Here is a 16,567-nt window from a genome sequence, read left to right as displayed (position 1 = left end):
CCAAGCAAAACTAGACCAGTATGATGATCTCACTCACTGGGGTGGTTATCTCTCCAGTATATGCATAATGTGCTTCCTGTGACTATAAGGGCTTTTAGCTCATATTTCTAGCAACGTAGATGCTACCCTGCACCATCAGTCACAATTAATGACAATTGAATTTTGCCTTTTTGGTTTTATATTGTGCATAGTCACCTTTGTTATTGTCATATATATATATATATCAATCAATCAAACTTTTAACAAATAAATCTTTAAATAATGCCATATAAATATTGGGTTAAAAAAACGCTTTGGACAGAATAACATCAATGGCTGCCTGTGAGATTTGAACTCACATCTTCAGTAATTATGACAGTTATTCACTATTGGATCAAAGCAGTCCTTCAAATTTCTCTGTCTATTCGTATGACATCAACAACAGCATGCACATGCATGCACACACATGGTTAACTGTTATTCCACTATGGTATGTTATGTCTTCTATGCAGTATGCTTTCAATAGGAAAGTTTTATGCTCTGCTAAAAATGCTCTTATGTCATATGTCCATGGTATGGATATATTTTCAATGTGGCATGGTAGGTTTCCACGAAACTGTTTAAGTACCCCATATAACCCCTCAACTTTTTTATTGTTTGGAATTTTCAGAAATTTTTTTCTACACACAAGAATTCATACAATTATGCAAAAAATTTTTTTGTTAATTTTGAACCCCACCATCATAAATCCTAAAATTTCCACTGTTTTTCATTTTTTTAAAATCAGTTTAAAATACAAGCAAGTCTGAATTTTTTGCTTAAATGTGTTTATGCGGAGAAAAATATTGAAAAAACATCCATACATATCTAAATGACAAAGAAATGTGGAAGGTATCAGGTGGTCGTGGGATGTGCTTGAAACAACAGCTAAATCACCCTTAAATCACACACACAACTTGTTTTTGCATAATCATATGAATTCACAAACATTTTCTTAAAAGCCTCCAAAATAAAAAAAGGGGTTATATGGGGTGCTTAAACCAGAATTCCACCTATTTTCTACTTTGATATGTTTTTAACATGATATGGTATGTTTCCAGTATGTCATGGTATGACATATTTATTTTTATATCATATTATCTATTAGCTGTGTTGTGTATTCTTTTAGTATCACAAAATTTTGCTGTGGGATGGTATAGTGTATCTTTGTTTATATAGGATGATGTAGTTTTAAATGCAATGTTATTATCACTTTGAATAGGCTAAAAGCATGTTCAGACCTGTAAACAAGCCATTCACTGTGTTTTGTCATGGAAAAAATTTCTTGCTGTAGATATAGTATAAATATACCCAAATCAGCTTGATATAGTTGTATATAGCATAGTATAGTGTTATGTTTTCTTTCATTATGTCTTGTTATCTATTGCTTCTGATGTGGTTTGGAATGATATGTTTGTCAGTGCAGGTGTGGCTGTGTGGTAAGAAGTTTGCTTCACAACCACATGGTTCTGTGTTCAATCCCACTGCATGACACCTTTGGCAAGTGTCTTCTACAATAGCCTCAGGCTGACCAAAGCCTTGTGAGTAGATTTGATAGACAGAAACTGAAAGAAGCCCATCGTATATATGTATATATGTTTGTGTCTCTTTCTTTGTGTCTGTGTCCGTTCTCCAGAGTCGCTTGACAAACTGGTATTGGTGTGTTTATGTCCCTATAACATAGCAGTTCAGCAAAAGATACTGATAGAATAAAAAGTACCAGGTTTGTCAAAAAATAAATGAATAGACAGTAAGTACTAGGGTCAATTCATTCAACTGAAAATCTTTCAAGATGGTGCCCCAGCATGGCCGCAATCAAATGACTACAGTAAGTAAAAGATAAAGTATGATATGGTGGTTTAGTTTTGATATTTATGGTTTTCGTTTTCATAAGATTTTACTGCCACATGTATAGATAACATTTTGCAATATTGTAGGTTTTGGGCATGTTTTTGATTTAGCTCTGGAATACAATAGGTTTTACTACAGATCCTGAAGAAAGTGATAGATGTCTACATCAGTAGTAACAATTTTACAGGTAAGTTTGTGAATAAGAGATAGGTTGAGATGCTGTAGATAGACAAGGAGTATAATGTTTTTGGGTTGTTCTTTTGTCTGACTAAGGGAAAAAAAGTGCTTTTGTCAGTTGAAAATGTTTGTCGTTTTCAAATGTAATTAGAGCTCAGGGAAGTCAGCTTCCCTTTCTCCCAAGACATAAATTTATTGACATAACAAATGAGAGAAAGACAAAATAGTCCACAAGATTCTTTCTTGCATTTTCTCTTCCTCTCATTTGTTATATATTTGACAGACCTGGAGGAATTCCAGTGGTATTTATATCCATATTTTTAAAGACATCAGGTAGCTGCAGACAGTGAATGTTCCTTAATTGGCATACTACCAGGTGTATGGCCATGTCTAAATTTATCCCTACATATAAGCATTATTGGATGGTATACAACTGTTCATATTTAGTATGGTATTGTATAGGAGCATGAGTTATATTTCAAGTAAGTTATGGTGGCACATGATCTTGATATGTTTTTCCATAATTCTTTATCATTTATAGCTTTATGAGTGCTTTGAGATTCACTGTTCTGGAAAATAATTATTTCATGTTCTCTCTAAAGCTTATAAATTTTTATGAATCAGCAACAGACACAGACAAGTGCATGTGAGTGTGTGAGCACACACACAGACAAACATGCACAGACACATACACACACACACAAAATATTAAATATGGTCTAAGGCAGAAAGAGCTGACAAAATCATTAGCATGCTGGACAAAATGCTTAGTGGCATTTTACCTGTCTCTATGCTCTGAGTTCAAATTCCACAGAGGTCAGCTTTGCCTTTCATCCTTTCAGGAATGATAAAATAAGTACCAGTCGAACACTGGGGTTGAAGAAATCATCTTACTCCCCCAGCTCCTGAACTTGCTGGCCTTGTGCCAAAATTTGAAACCAATATTAAATATGGTTTGTTGAAGGATAATTTCCACATAATATTCTATGATATGCTTGACTGTATGGTATATTACGGTCTGCTCTGCTATAATGTGAAATGTGGTTTGTTATGGTATCGGTGTGTTATGCTTTTCAGTATGGTATGTTATGGTTTTCCTGTATAGTTAAATAACTATCTTCCTCCCTACCCATCAAATCTCTTATCCCCTCTCCTTACCAGTCACCTGCACACCTCTCACACTTCCCTGCCCAGTAGCCATATGCTTGCTTATGTGACGGAGTTCGGGAGTTCGTTGGGTTCAGGCAGTGATGATTGCAAGATTGGGCTAGAAGTGTTTTGGTCTGTTTCTTGTACAAGAATTTACCAGATTCACCAGAATACCACATGGCCTTGACTAACCACCGTAGTGATGTTGTTGTTGTTGTTGTAACTAGCTCTGTGGGTGGTGGTGGTGGTGTTCAAGATGTTGGTGGTGTTAGTATTGTTTTTAGTGGTGGAGTTGGTGTTATTGCTGATGATAATGATAACAGAGATGGTGGTGGTGGAGTTGGTGATGGGGTTGTTTTTGTTGGAGATAGCATAGATAGAAGTAGAGCTGTTGATGGCAATGTTCCTAATACTGGTGGTGGTGATGGTAGTGTTGTTGACTGTGATGCTGGTAATATTGCTGTTGCTATTGTTGTTGAGTAGTTGCTGTTGATTTAGAAATGTTGTTTGTGTTGGGTCTGTTATTGGAGGTAGCCATAAGCAATGATGATGTCAGTGAAAAAATAGTCACCCTTCCTACATAACAAATCATATTACTCTATAGTGTTTCAATTTTCACCTCCTCTGTTTTGCTACTTCTCTAAATCCAAAACAGTCTCAAGCTTCCATTGTTTTCACTTCTTTTTCATAACCAACCCTTTTGATACAAACTCACCCGAAACCACTCTTCATTTTATGATACAAGTTCCTAGTTTTAAAGTGATTGAAATTAAAACTTTCCTTAAAAATTTTATGCCAATTTAAGTTCAAAACACCAGCTCAAAGGTGAAAAAATGATTATACTAAATTCTTTATCATTTTAACCTGCCTCAGATAACCTTGATTCTATGACGCAAACTTTGGGTTTTAATGTTGTCTGAGTTAAAACCTTTCTTCAAAATTTCATTCTAAACTACGGTTGAAACAGGAAGGGTGACTATTTTTTCACTGACATCATCATTGCTTATGTCTACCTCCAATAACAGACCCAACACAAACAACATTTCTAAATCAACAGCAACTACTCAACAACAATAGCAACAGCAATATTACCAGCATCACAGTCAACAACACTACCATCACCACCACCAGTATTAGGAACAATTATTAGGATTAATAATGGCAAAAGTTATTTTACTAGATTCTTTGTAATTTTAACAATTAATTGAAATAAATGCAGTATATTCCACTAGAATAACAGTAACGAAAGGGTTAGAAATTAATTGGGACAAAGGCAGTGTATTTCAAACAAATATGGTAACAAAAGGGTTAAGCTAACAAAGGAGCCTCTGTGTGGCTGATTGCTCTCTACCTTCTAGAAATATTATCCCTCAAATAACACATTGGATAATTTGATTTTAGATACACCAAACCTGAAAAATAGATGAGATGGTCACAGCTGGAACATTTCCAATCATAGATCAAGGATGATGAAGGATTAAACTGTAACATTTGTTTTGGTAGTTTTGTTTGTAGCTACTTGTATGCATTGTTACTTCTTTTGTCTTTAATCAAATGTCATCACCAGCACTGTTGTTGATTAGCACCCTACCCACTGATTAAGCAGACTTACAATTATTAGCATTCTGATCATGGCCATAAGTGCAGGGAGAAAATTTTCATAGTGGGTGCAAGCCCAACTCAGGACATTCAAAGTATTTGCATTGAACCCAGAAAATTTTAGGAGGCATATTTAAACACCTTACACTCTCTGTTCCCTAGCCTATGGATAAGGCTGCACCAACTTTTTAGGGTTATATAGAACTACATTATTTAATAGTTCTCTTTCTGATTTTTTAAAAATTATTTATTTTGTAAGGACAGTTTTTTTAGGTGTCAGTAGCACATAAGTAGTCACATAGCATGTCAATACATGTGACCACAGTAGTCTACTATTGAGACTGGTTGATGCACAAAGTCATCACTTTGCAACTACCACACAAACAATCTGTTGACACCATGCCAATGTATCAGTATAACATCCATGCCTTGCTGCTGATGCTTTGATAGTTATTGAGCTTTACTACCCTATCAGCTTGGTAGTATGTCTGTAGCTAGATATGTTGTATGTCATCACAAGGAATGTGTGTAAAGTGTGGAGATTTTTATGGCTCAAGTCTGAGGTGATATTGATGAAGTGCCCATGAACTTGGTAACCATTTAACTAACTGAACATTTCATTGTTATTTGTTGTTGTTGAGCCTTAGATTAAGCAGACCTATGATTAAATATATTCTAACCATGGCCATCCCATCTTTTATCTAGATATGGTACACTATCTCATCTTTTATCCAGATATAGCAACACTATATTATCAGTGTGTTCTTTGATTTTTTTTCCTTTTTTGCAAGACCTTCGGAAGTAGGGGGTGAGGGAGATTTGCTTCTTATTTCTAGCAGGTAGAGCAATCACATTAGTTTACTTACTAGAACAACAAACTTCTAATCTGAAAGTTGTGGTTTCAAATCCTTTTCTAGGTGAAGATATTTTCATGGTTAAAGTTTGTTTCTTTTTCAGAATCAAAGAAGCTCAAAACAAAGTTAAAGAACTACAAGAAGTGAAAAGACCCTCATCGATGCAGATACGTAACATTCGGAAAGGCGGTCTGGTTAGTCACACACTCATTGCCATTTTATTATTATTATTATTATTATTATTATTATTATTATTATTATCATCATTATTATTATTATTATTTTGTTTTTAGTTTTTGTTTTGCTGCTATCGTCATCTTTCTTCCAACAGTAATATGGAGTAAAGTAGATGATAACTCAAGCTAGCAGTGATCTGAAAAACTTCATACTTTGCTCTCTGACAAATTCCTAATTGTGGTTCAGCTGTTGTGAGTAAGATAGGTGGAAGTAATGTAGCCCAGGTGGCCATGATTAACTAAGACAATTCGCCTTCTTATTTGCAATTTATATTTAGTCAGGAAACTTTGATGAAAATACATTTTAATTAATGAATTTTAATTGCCAGGAAATTTGGTACAAATAAATCTAGGCATTTAATTTTCAAGACATGACTAATGATATTACTTACTCTTCACAAAAAACCCATAAATTTATAACAGAATAGAATACTTGATTAAATCAACCTCAGTGAGGGTGCCTCTATATGGACAGTAAATCTCCCAGAAATAGAACCTTCAAATTACCTCCTACTGACTTAAAAATGAGCATAGACATGGTTGTGTACTTAAGGAGTTTTCTTCACAATTACATAGTTAAGGATTTGATCCCATTGATCATCACCTTGAACTTGGTTAACAAAATTCGGTAGCTGGAAGATGTGTGAACGTTCTACTGATGGACATTGGTTTTGAGTGGTAGATTTAATGAGCTACCTAACCACTGAGTACCTTTAGTGCAGTGGTTTTTGACCCTTTATAGCTCTGTTCCCCTTTTTATGGGATGACTTTTACAAATACCCTCTTTCCAGGTTTTATATCTTTTCTTTTACTTCTTGTTTCATTCATTAGGCTGTGGCTATGCTGGGGCACCACTTTGAAGAACTTTAATTGAACAAATTGACCACAGTACTTATTATTTTTTTGTAAAGCTATTGATCTCTTTTGCTGAACCACTAAGTTACAGGTTGTAAAAACTTTGTCAAAACAAACCTCACTGGTGCCACGTAAAAAGCAGTCAGTCCACTCTGTAAGGTGGTTGGCATTAGGAAGGGCATTCAGCTGCATGAACCATGCCAAAATAGACAATGAAACATGCTGTAGTCTCCTGGCTTGCCAGCTCTGTCAAAATGTTCATCCCATGCCAACATGGAAAACAGACATTAAATGATAATGATGATGATGATGATTCAAATATAAGTACTCTGCCTGATCTGAATATTTTATTATCAATGAAAAATCATAACTCCTCTAAACATTCACTGCCCATTTGATATTTGCTGCCAACTTTTGTGCTCTCCTGGGACCTGCTGCCACCCCAGTTAAGAACCACTGTTTTAACGGACCCACACACTTGCAAGGATTTGAACCAAGTTCCAAGACTATAGCTTCTCCTCAGTCCTGAAAACCTTGATTGAAAAAAGTGATGACTGGAATGCTTTTGGTCTTTGAATTGTAGGACCAGCTGAGCTTGGGTTAAACAATGACAACAACCTCAACCTCTGGAAAGCTGGGTATCATATTTGATGTGTTACTTCTACATTTTTCTTTATGTAGTTCTACTCATTAGAGGGTATAAGTGGAAGTGGTTTTCTTGTGGAGGTCTGCTGCCAATTGGGACAGGTACATGTTCCCATGGCACTTGCAGGCTTATATACTGTCAGTATCACCTAGATGATCCACTTAGAGAGATCATAGTAGTTAGTAGCAACCTGTGAACTGTAAACTTTTTCACACACTCTCAACCTATCAGTCTTGGAGGTCATGCAAAGGTCATGGGTGCAGCCTCTGTTTCTGTGAGGAAATGTTTAAAAAACATTTCAGTTCTTCAGTTTAAGAGGAAGTATTGAAGGCTGATATATTGTTGTGATGTGATGTGTTATATTGTTGTGATAGGGAGTGAAATATTGGATACTATTGTGACATGGGATGAACTGTGGTATGTTATGATGTGGGATGAGATGAAATATTTCAGCTAAAGACTTTTGTTGTTCCATGCACCTCATTTCTACAGTGTATCCTACTTGCACACACACACTGTCACTAACTAACAACTCTACCACTAACATTTCTTACTCTTAAATGATAGTATATTCTTTATTTTAATTTGTTTATATGACTCCTCTCCCATCTCTTTAGACTGCAACAGCTTTCCCTCCCCTCTCTCATTAACTCTTTATCACTCATTCTATATATATATATTTTTTTTTCTGTAATTCTTTCTCTCTCTTTTTTGGATTATCAAACAGTCTTTCTTTTTTTGACTTACAGAAAGATCGTTTGAGTAGCAAACTGAAGGGGGAACTGTTACCAAGGTGATTGAGAGGTAGGCATCAGGCATATTTCATTATCCTTTTCTGTATATGCTTACACACACACACACACATGGACACACATAAGCACTGAACCAAGAGATGTGAGAAGCAAATGAAGATTTAATATTCCCGTAAGGTTACAACTGTTTCATAATTCTCTCTGTGTTACATCATTAACTTTGTTGTGTATGTTTATACAGTAGTACCGCTGTTTCAAGATGCACAGATTCAAGATGAATTCTATTTTTAGATGCAAATTTACTACCAGAATCTTTGTTTCTAGGTTTTTAAATTAATAGTATTAATGCTCTTACTCACAAAGCTAGTGTCAGCGATTTAGTGAATAAAACTGTTACTATACTTTGTTAGAAATAAAGCTTTCTTGCTTGAATCCAGTTATGTTTAAGGATTAGATTAATAGTGGAAAAAATGATCCTATTATAGTTTTTCAGATTTTTTATTCAGAGTTGTAAAGCCATAGAATCAAAGTTAACATTCCAGATATTTACTGACATGGTTTCAGTTTCTAGACATATCTAAAGTACTTTACTTTAGTATGTGGATGGGCATGAATATTACAACTTTTGTTTTATCTATATACTACAAAAACTCTGTGATTGCTTGCTTGCATGCTTGCTTGCATGTGTGCTTGTTGGTAATTTAATACAGCCAAACTGGTGCATAATGGGAAAGTAAGGTACCCCTGATATGTGAATACAAGTGGAATAAAACAAGTTTTATGTAAATCGCACCATGGATTCTTGAGATACTTGGATTTTTGGGGGTACTTTCATAAATAGCCAAAATGGCACATAATGGGAAAATACCCCAAAAGTAACATAATCCTGAAATGGGAATATATAATACTGAAAATTGTTTCCATTAATTTTGTTTGCATTATATAACAATTCCTTTTGCATTTTTGTAGGAGTGTGCACATATGCTATAAATAAATACTTTTACTGGAGTTCAAGTTTATCCTTGAAGTTCTATTTCTATTAGATGCTGTAAATGATCAATAAAACCTTAAATATGAACTTGTGAATGACATGAACGAATTGAAATATTTAACTGAATCGTCATAAAATTAACTTTCATTTTAATGCAATGTTGAAATCAGCTTCAGTGTTTTATAACCTGAACTGTCAGTGACCCAACAGGTCATGGGTAGTCTAGTTATGTCTCAAAAGATCTTAGAATTTGCGATTCTATGAAGAATCAAACAGGATACATTTAATCATAAGAAACTACTTACAGAAGTAAATAAGTAAAAATGAAAAGAAAATGCTTTTTATATTTAACATATTGTACTTGACTCACTTGAAGGGTCATGTAAGTTACTTGGTGACCTCACCAGTGCTGGTGCCATGTAAAAAAGCACCCAGTACACCTTGTGAAGTTGTTGGCATTAGGTAGGATATCCAGCTGTAGAAACCATGCCAAAGTAGACACTAAAACTTGGTACTGCTCTCTGGCTCATCTGTTCATGTTGAACCATTCAGCCCATCCCAGCATAGGAAAAGGAATGTTAAATGATGATGATCATAACTGCCAGCTTTGTTGTGTAGCAATTGGTCCTTTTTCATGCTCTCCTATAAACTAAATTCTTGGCCAATCCTCTACCCAGGTCTCAATAGCATTAAATAAATGAACTTCTTTGAAGGTTTAGATTGTATTTTAGGTAGTCATTTTCAAAAGCACTTGTTACCATCCTTCACCATTTGGTGAAATAAGAATTGATTAATAAAATACTTTAAGGTTTAATCCTTTAGCACTCAGATTACCCAGTCAAAGTAATGCTCATTTATAATAACATTGCTTTTAATTGATCATATATTATATTTCATAATCTCAAGAGTTCAGTGATGTGATTGTTTATTTTTAGAATGACATTCTAGGGTAGGCATGAAAGACCAGATCTGGTTGGTTTGAATATAAAATGGGTTGGATGTTTGGGACCAGATATGATTGGTTTAAATACTAAAGGATTAAGAAAATGTCCCCAGTGAAGACTAAATTGTCAACTGTGTTACTAAAATGTTTTCTTTATGACCAATCTACCATTATATTTATGTAAAACAAACTTAAGATTTATGTTTGATCTGTGTATAAGCTATTGATCTTTGAAGATTGTTCTCTTTTACAGGTTCACACTTGATCAGCTTATCATTATTGACCGTGTATATGACTGTGAGTAGTTGAGCAGATTCATTTGCCTACAAGCATGACCAAATATTCAAATAACTAACCAGTTTGGAATAATGTGAATGATGGTTAACTTTTGAAAAACGACTGACAGAAAGGACAAACATATAATCATTTTATTTCTGGAGACCTTTTTTTCTGATGAAAACTCCATCATTTACCAATGTTATTCAAATTATGTGGCAGTGATGTGTGGGTGGAGTATTTAATTTCCACTACATTTAAACCAATATGGATTTTTTGTCTTTTGGTTTATGTAAATGTTGACTTTGAAATGAAAAAAGAAATAACTAAAAGCCTTGTCAACATCCTGTAAATGAAAGAAAGTTCTTTCTCTCTCTCTCTCTCTCTCTCTCTCTCTCACACACACACACACACTCTTTCTCTCTTTGCACACACAAACAGAATGATCTATGAGATGTTAACTCATTCTCTCAGTTGATCTCTGATTAAATATCCAAATAAGGCCTTTTTTACTCTTGGTGTGTTTGTATATGCATGCATGTGTGTGTGAATGTGTATTTATATATATACATCTACGTTTGTGTGCATGTATATATTCTATGCCTTTGTAAATGTGTGCATGCAAGAGAATGTTGGCCCATGAATGCAAAAACCCTCTAGAATTGTTAAGCATTAAACAGAAGAAAATCTTATATAGTTGTTAAGTCACAATGGAAAGACATCCTGTAGAATTGTTGACCTTTTGGTTAAGAAAAGAAAAGGAATAAAAACAAAGACTTGTACAAATAAAGGGAATGTATGAAACAAATTCTATTATTTTATATAAAAAAAATTGATTGTTGAGCCATACACAGAAAGTATTTTAAATCAATTTTAATCAAAGAACCAAAAATTTGTTAAGTTAATATTTTTCCAACATCAGAAGATTATGTGTACAGCATTGATCTGCATACTAACTCAATTTGCATGATTGTTGACTCAGGAACGTATTGGCTCTATGATCAAGAGGAATACTTATGTAAATGTGCTCCTACTAACAAAAGATAAGCTACATGAATTAACTGCCTATGAATTATGAAGAACCTGATATGGATGTTATCTGTGAATATAAACAATTGAACTATAAATAAAAGATTATTTATAAAAATGTGATGTACACTTTGAGAAATTTGACTTCATTAGCAGTGGTTTTCTTTTATATATGTTGACCGAACATTACAAGATTTTATGTATAAATGTTAATCTTCTGTCTTGTTAAACCCAAATCCAAAATGAAACTATCATCAACTCCCATATACCTCCAGTTTTTACTGCAATCAGACATGACCATATTTATTTTTATATCTGTATCTCCTCCCACCCCTCTCTTTCACACATGTGTGTAGATGTATGCACATATGTGTATGGATGTATAGTAATATTTTGAACTTGTTTAAAAGCTAGCACTGTTGGGTAGAAAGTAAGCTCACTTCAAGTCATGTTTGAACCCTGGTTTTGTTTCTTTGTTGTGACCATTTTACTTCACTTTCAGTGCTAATGTCTATGAGAAAGATATGAAATTCACTATACAAGCTACACACTTTCCACTTTTCTGAACCTAGTAAACAAAATATTTGTATTTAATAAAATAAAATAAAATATTTTGAAATTTGTCAGCAGGTTTGTTTTGTTACTAAGTTTTTTAATCTTTAACTTCCTACTCTCAAGCTCATGTTAGTTGTGGTTTTAGGGCAAGCCAGATGTATGCAACATAGTTGATTGAATGGCAGACTGTGAGCTACGGCTCTATAGCTTCGCTATCTTGTATCTCTGACTAATGGAGGGCCATATTACATGTTAACATGCAGTGCTTGAGTGTATGTGGTGCAATATTGCAGTCTGGGCATGTAATATTCCTTCTGCTATCCTGTCTGTTTCAATTAAACTTAGATTTTGGTGATAGTCACAACAGAAGTGGACAAAGTTAATTAGGTCTGAACTCAGCAGTTGCTGTTCCTTTGTACTTAATGCTGTACACCCCAGCATAATGTTTGGAGCTAATGACGTTATGGGTCTGTGTGATGTTATTTCACATGATATGAAGCTGTAAGACCTTGAATTAGTTTGATGCACATATAAGAGTAAGAGGTGAAGTGAGAGATCTACAATGGCATTTGTGATGCAGAAAGTACTCAGTGGCTGTGAGAGAAGGAATAATTGTGCTGCCAAGAGGGAACAAGAAGAAGGGTGACACAGTAGATAATGTTTCAATTCCAGAACTTTGCTAGGTGCGAGGCTATAGAATTGGGCCAAGATGAGAGAGATTGATGTTTGTCGTTTTTATTATTGTTTGGGAAGATAGTTTTTGTATGTGGCAGATGCTCGGGGGCAATAAACAATGAAAATGCGCAGAGACCAACTTCCACCACATTCCAGGGAGAAAAACTAGAAGTAGTTGATAGCTTCCGTTATCTAGGTGACCAAATCAGTAGCGGAGGAGGGTGCACTGAAAGTGTAGCTGCCAGAATAAGAATAGCTTGGGCAAAGTTCAGAGAGCTCTTACCTCTGCTGGTGAAAAAGGGCCTCTCGCTTAGAGTAAAAGGTAGACTGTATGATGCATGTGTACGAAGAGCCATGCTACACGGCAGTGAAACATGGGCTGTGACTGCTGAGGATATGCATAAGCTTGCAAGGAATGAAGCCAGTATGATCCAATGGATGTGTAATGTCAGTGTTCATACTCGACAGAGTGTGAGTACCTTGAGAGAAAAGTTGGACCTAAGAAGCATTAGATGTGGTGTGCATGAGAGACGACTGCGCTGGTATGGTCATGTGGTGAGAATGGATGAGGATAGTTGTGTGAAAAAGTACCACACCCTAGCAGTTGAGGGAACCTGTGCAAGAGGTTGACCTGGGATGAAGTTGTGAAGCACGACCTTCGAACATTAGGCCTTACCAAGGAAATGACTAGCGACCGAGATTTTTGGAAATATGCTGTGCTCGAGAAGACCCGGCAAGCCAGATGAAACCATAACCAAGCATAACCAGCCCGCTTATGCGTAGCTTTTCCTTCTTTGATCACTAAACTTTGCTTGCGAAGACCTGTTGAGGCAAGTGAAATCAAAATCAAAATCAAAATTATTTCGATGACTGGCATCCGTGCTAGCGGGGTGCAAAGAGCACCATACAAGTGTGATCGTTGACAGAGCGGCTATTCGAGTATGATCGTTACCAGCGTCGCCTTACTGGCACTTATGCCTGTGCTAGTAGGGTGCCAAGAACACCATCCGAGCGTGATCGTTGGCAGAGCAGCCAACTGGTTTCCGTACCCGTGGCACGTAAAAGCGTGATCGTTACCAACGTCGCTTCACTGGCACCTGTGCCGGTGGTAACGTGTAAAAAGATTCGAGCGAAGTCATTGCCAGTACCGCCTGACTGGCCCCCGTGCAGGTGGCACGTAAAATGCACCCACTACACTCTCGGAGTGGTTGGCGTTAGGAAGGGCATCCAGCTTTAGAAACTCTGCCAGATCAAGACTGGGGCCTGGTGCTGCCATCTGGTTGCCAGCCCTCAGTCAAAATCGTCCGACCCATGCTAGCATGGAAAACGGACGTTAAATGATGATGATGATGATGATGATGATGGACTGTACATGACTTGATGATTCCTAAAAGATCTATGCAGAACAATCTCTAGATCATGTGTTACTCCATAGTGATGGTTGGATGTCGATGTTGTTTTATCCAATTGAAATTATTCAAGAAGATTGATTGTCGATAAGGTCCTATGCCAATTTCGGTCACTATCATTCTATCACCCTATATATAGCTTAATGTTTATATATTATAGTTTGCCACATTATGTTTATATATACACACTCCCATGGCAATTGAACGTTACGTATTTGTGTTGTCATTATTAGTTGAGGGTTGGATAAAAATACTTTTGTGGTATTTAGTTACATTTTGAGTTCTAACCCCACAAGCATCAAATTTGCTTTTCTTAGCTCCAGGGTTGATAAAACAAAAACCAGCTAGGTATGAGGATGTGGTGTGTGGATATAACCAACTATTCTCCTTCCTCTAAAACTTTTGCAGCCTTGTGCATATGTAAGAAATTCTTGTTTTCATCATAAGGTTAATAAAAGCCACCCAGAGTGACATTGTATTTGATCATTGTGAATTCAATAAAATAAATGTCACAGTTGTTGATATTCTTAAACAGGTCAGCTTTAAGTGAGTAGACGTATGAACATGGGTATTACAGCTGTGATAATTCCATCTTTTTGTATATCTAGGATTACATTATCATTTGTGACTAAAAGAAATGACAATAGGGTGTAATTTGAGGGGAATTTGACTATTATTTCTAGCAGTTCAAATAGAATCTCTCTTTCATTGGCTTCAATAAACACACGTTATATAGTGAGGTAGATTCAATCTTCTCTCTCTTTCTCTCCTACAAATATGTAGTCGGACAAGTAGGCAAGATATTTTGTTATTATTACTTGAAATTCCTCCATCCCTGTTGGCTCGAGTTAAGAGGGTGGGAAAACACGATTAATGTAACTTTGATCTCTGATTATGTTTAAAGAAACTACACTGAATCACTCCCACATTAGCCTTTTATCCCATATGTGTATCTTATGTTCGGCGTTAATTGAAAACCAAAAATAATATCATTTACTGGTCTCTTTTCTTTATTTACTTTAAAAATAATGTTGTTACATTAAATATTTCTATTTATTTAAACTCCACAATAGTCTCAAATATCATACATGATATTGTTTAGTGCTTCATATGGCAAGGATTGTTAGTAATGCTAGTGCGATGCAAAGATTGGCAGAAAGTTTGTTCTTCGAAAACTATTCTAAGATGTTGGTGCTGCCCTCTAACCTGTGCGCTTGTGCGTGCGCATATAACCAGGGAAAGAATAAATATACTCGCACAAAAATTTCAAGATAAGATCGAAATTTATTTTTTTTATTTTGCAGAAATTGGAGCAATAGTTAGTCACATGGATGCACACACTTTGCAAAGAAAAGTAAAATCTATGCGTAATGTAGATTTCTGCGCACACTCACAGTAAAATATTAGAACAGACGTTTCAAATGTGTGTGGTTATTACTATATCGAGAACCCATCTGTAATTCGAACCCTGGCTATTATATTTTCCTGGTCTAGAACCATGAAGTTTCCATAAAAGGAGTCTCGTTATAGAAGTTAACGCCTTCGCAAATATGGCTTGTCCAATCAGAAGTGGTTAATTTATACCTGAGGCGGCAATCTTCAAGAGAAGTATGCGAGTTTTTCCCCACCAAGCAGTTTGGCTGAAGATTCTAGGATGGTTAGCTGCTATAGACAAATTCAACCTAACCAGAGAGCCGCTAAGGTGTCTTGGGGAACCTATGTCCCTTGTCTCAATTAGTTTTCTACCCATTTCTTTCACGTGTAAATAACATGCTTAGGTTGTACTTAATAAAAGCGCTAACTTTAACTTGTCCAGTAAGACATAATAATTATATGCGGTGATTAATTTCCCCTTGTACTAACTTCATTATAATACCCAATAAGTTATATTCAATAGATTCCTTACCATTGCGTTCATTAGATATTGATTTAAAAAATTTATTGGTTATACATTTGTAAATACATCGATAAAATATTTGGGTACTCAAACTTTAGCGTGGTCGTTGTCTATATACACAAGCTTCTTTACTTGTGAACAGCATAAGAAGAATATATGATTGACCATCGCACTAAACTACTATAAACTAGGAAACTGGGCAATTAATAATCAAATATCACCTCATCAAGTGGATATACCTAGCCATTTTTGAGATTATTAGCTTAACGTCGAAATGACTGACTTAAAAAATGGGGCAATATTTCTTTATGTTGATTCATCGAGACAGTTTCAGCCGCTTAAAAAAATAGAAAAAACCGATTATTACGCAATTGTATTGTTGCCAAATCGCTAATGTCAAAGAATGCTTGGTTTACTGATAACACTGTGTAACACGATTTTTGTCCTTGGGCAGCAACTGTTATTTCGTATTTGCTTACCCTTAGAAAGTATGAAAAATGGTTAATATTTCCTTCAAACTTTGCTTTTGTTACATTTATATAAACCCCAGCACATGGCTATGATGCTTCCCCATTACTCCAGCTTATGATCAGAGATGCACATATTGTCAACTATTAAGGGACAAGCTCAAGAAGTTGAGGTCAAACAACTGAGA

General features: G+C 35.5%; 1 protein-coding gene across 9 annotated transcripts in view; it reads left to right on the top strand.

Moving 5' to 3' along the window:
• Window positions 1-11,997, top strand: part of LOC115217296 (formin-2) — a 160,060-nt gene extending 148,063 nt beyond the window's left edge. For 8 of the 9 annotated variants that reach the window (XR_005001301.1, XR_005001302.1, XR_005001303.1 and 5 more), the window contains 3 exons: window positions 5,752-5,842; window positions 8,135-8,309; window positions 10,325-11,997. Coding sequence is in view for 1 of the 9 variants with exons in the window: in XM_029786941.2 (XP_029642801.1) it covers window positions 5,752-5,842; window positions 8,135-8,182 (139 nt within the window). In the remaining 8 variants the exon portion in view is untranslated. The remainder of the gene's footprint in view (window positions 1-5,751; window positions 5,843-8,134; window positions 8,310-10,324) is intronic. The other variant, XM_029786941.2, reaches the window with a different exon arrangement.
• Window positions 11,998-16,567: the final 4,570 nt, after the last annotated feature.

Source organism: Octopus sinensis, linkage group LG11, assembly GCF_006345805.1.
Source record: "Octopus sinensis linkage group LG11, ASM634580v1, whole genome shotgun sequence".
Classification (NCBI taxonomy): Eukaryota; Metazoa; Mollusca; class Cephalopoda; order Octopoda; family Octopodidae; genus Octopus; species Octopus sinensis.
Note: the sequence above shows the minus strand (reverse complement) of the source record. Positions and strands in the feature narration are given on the sequence as shown.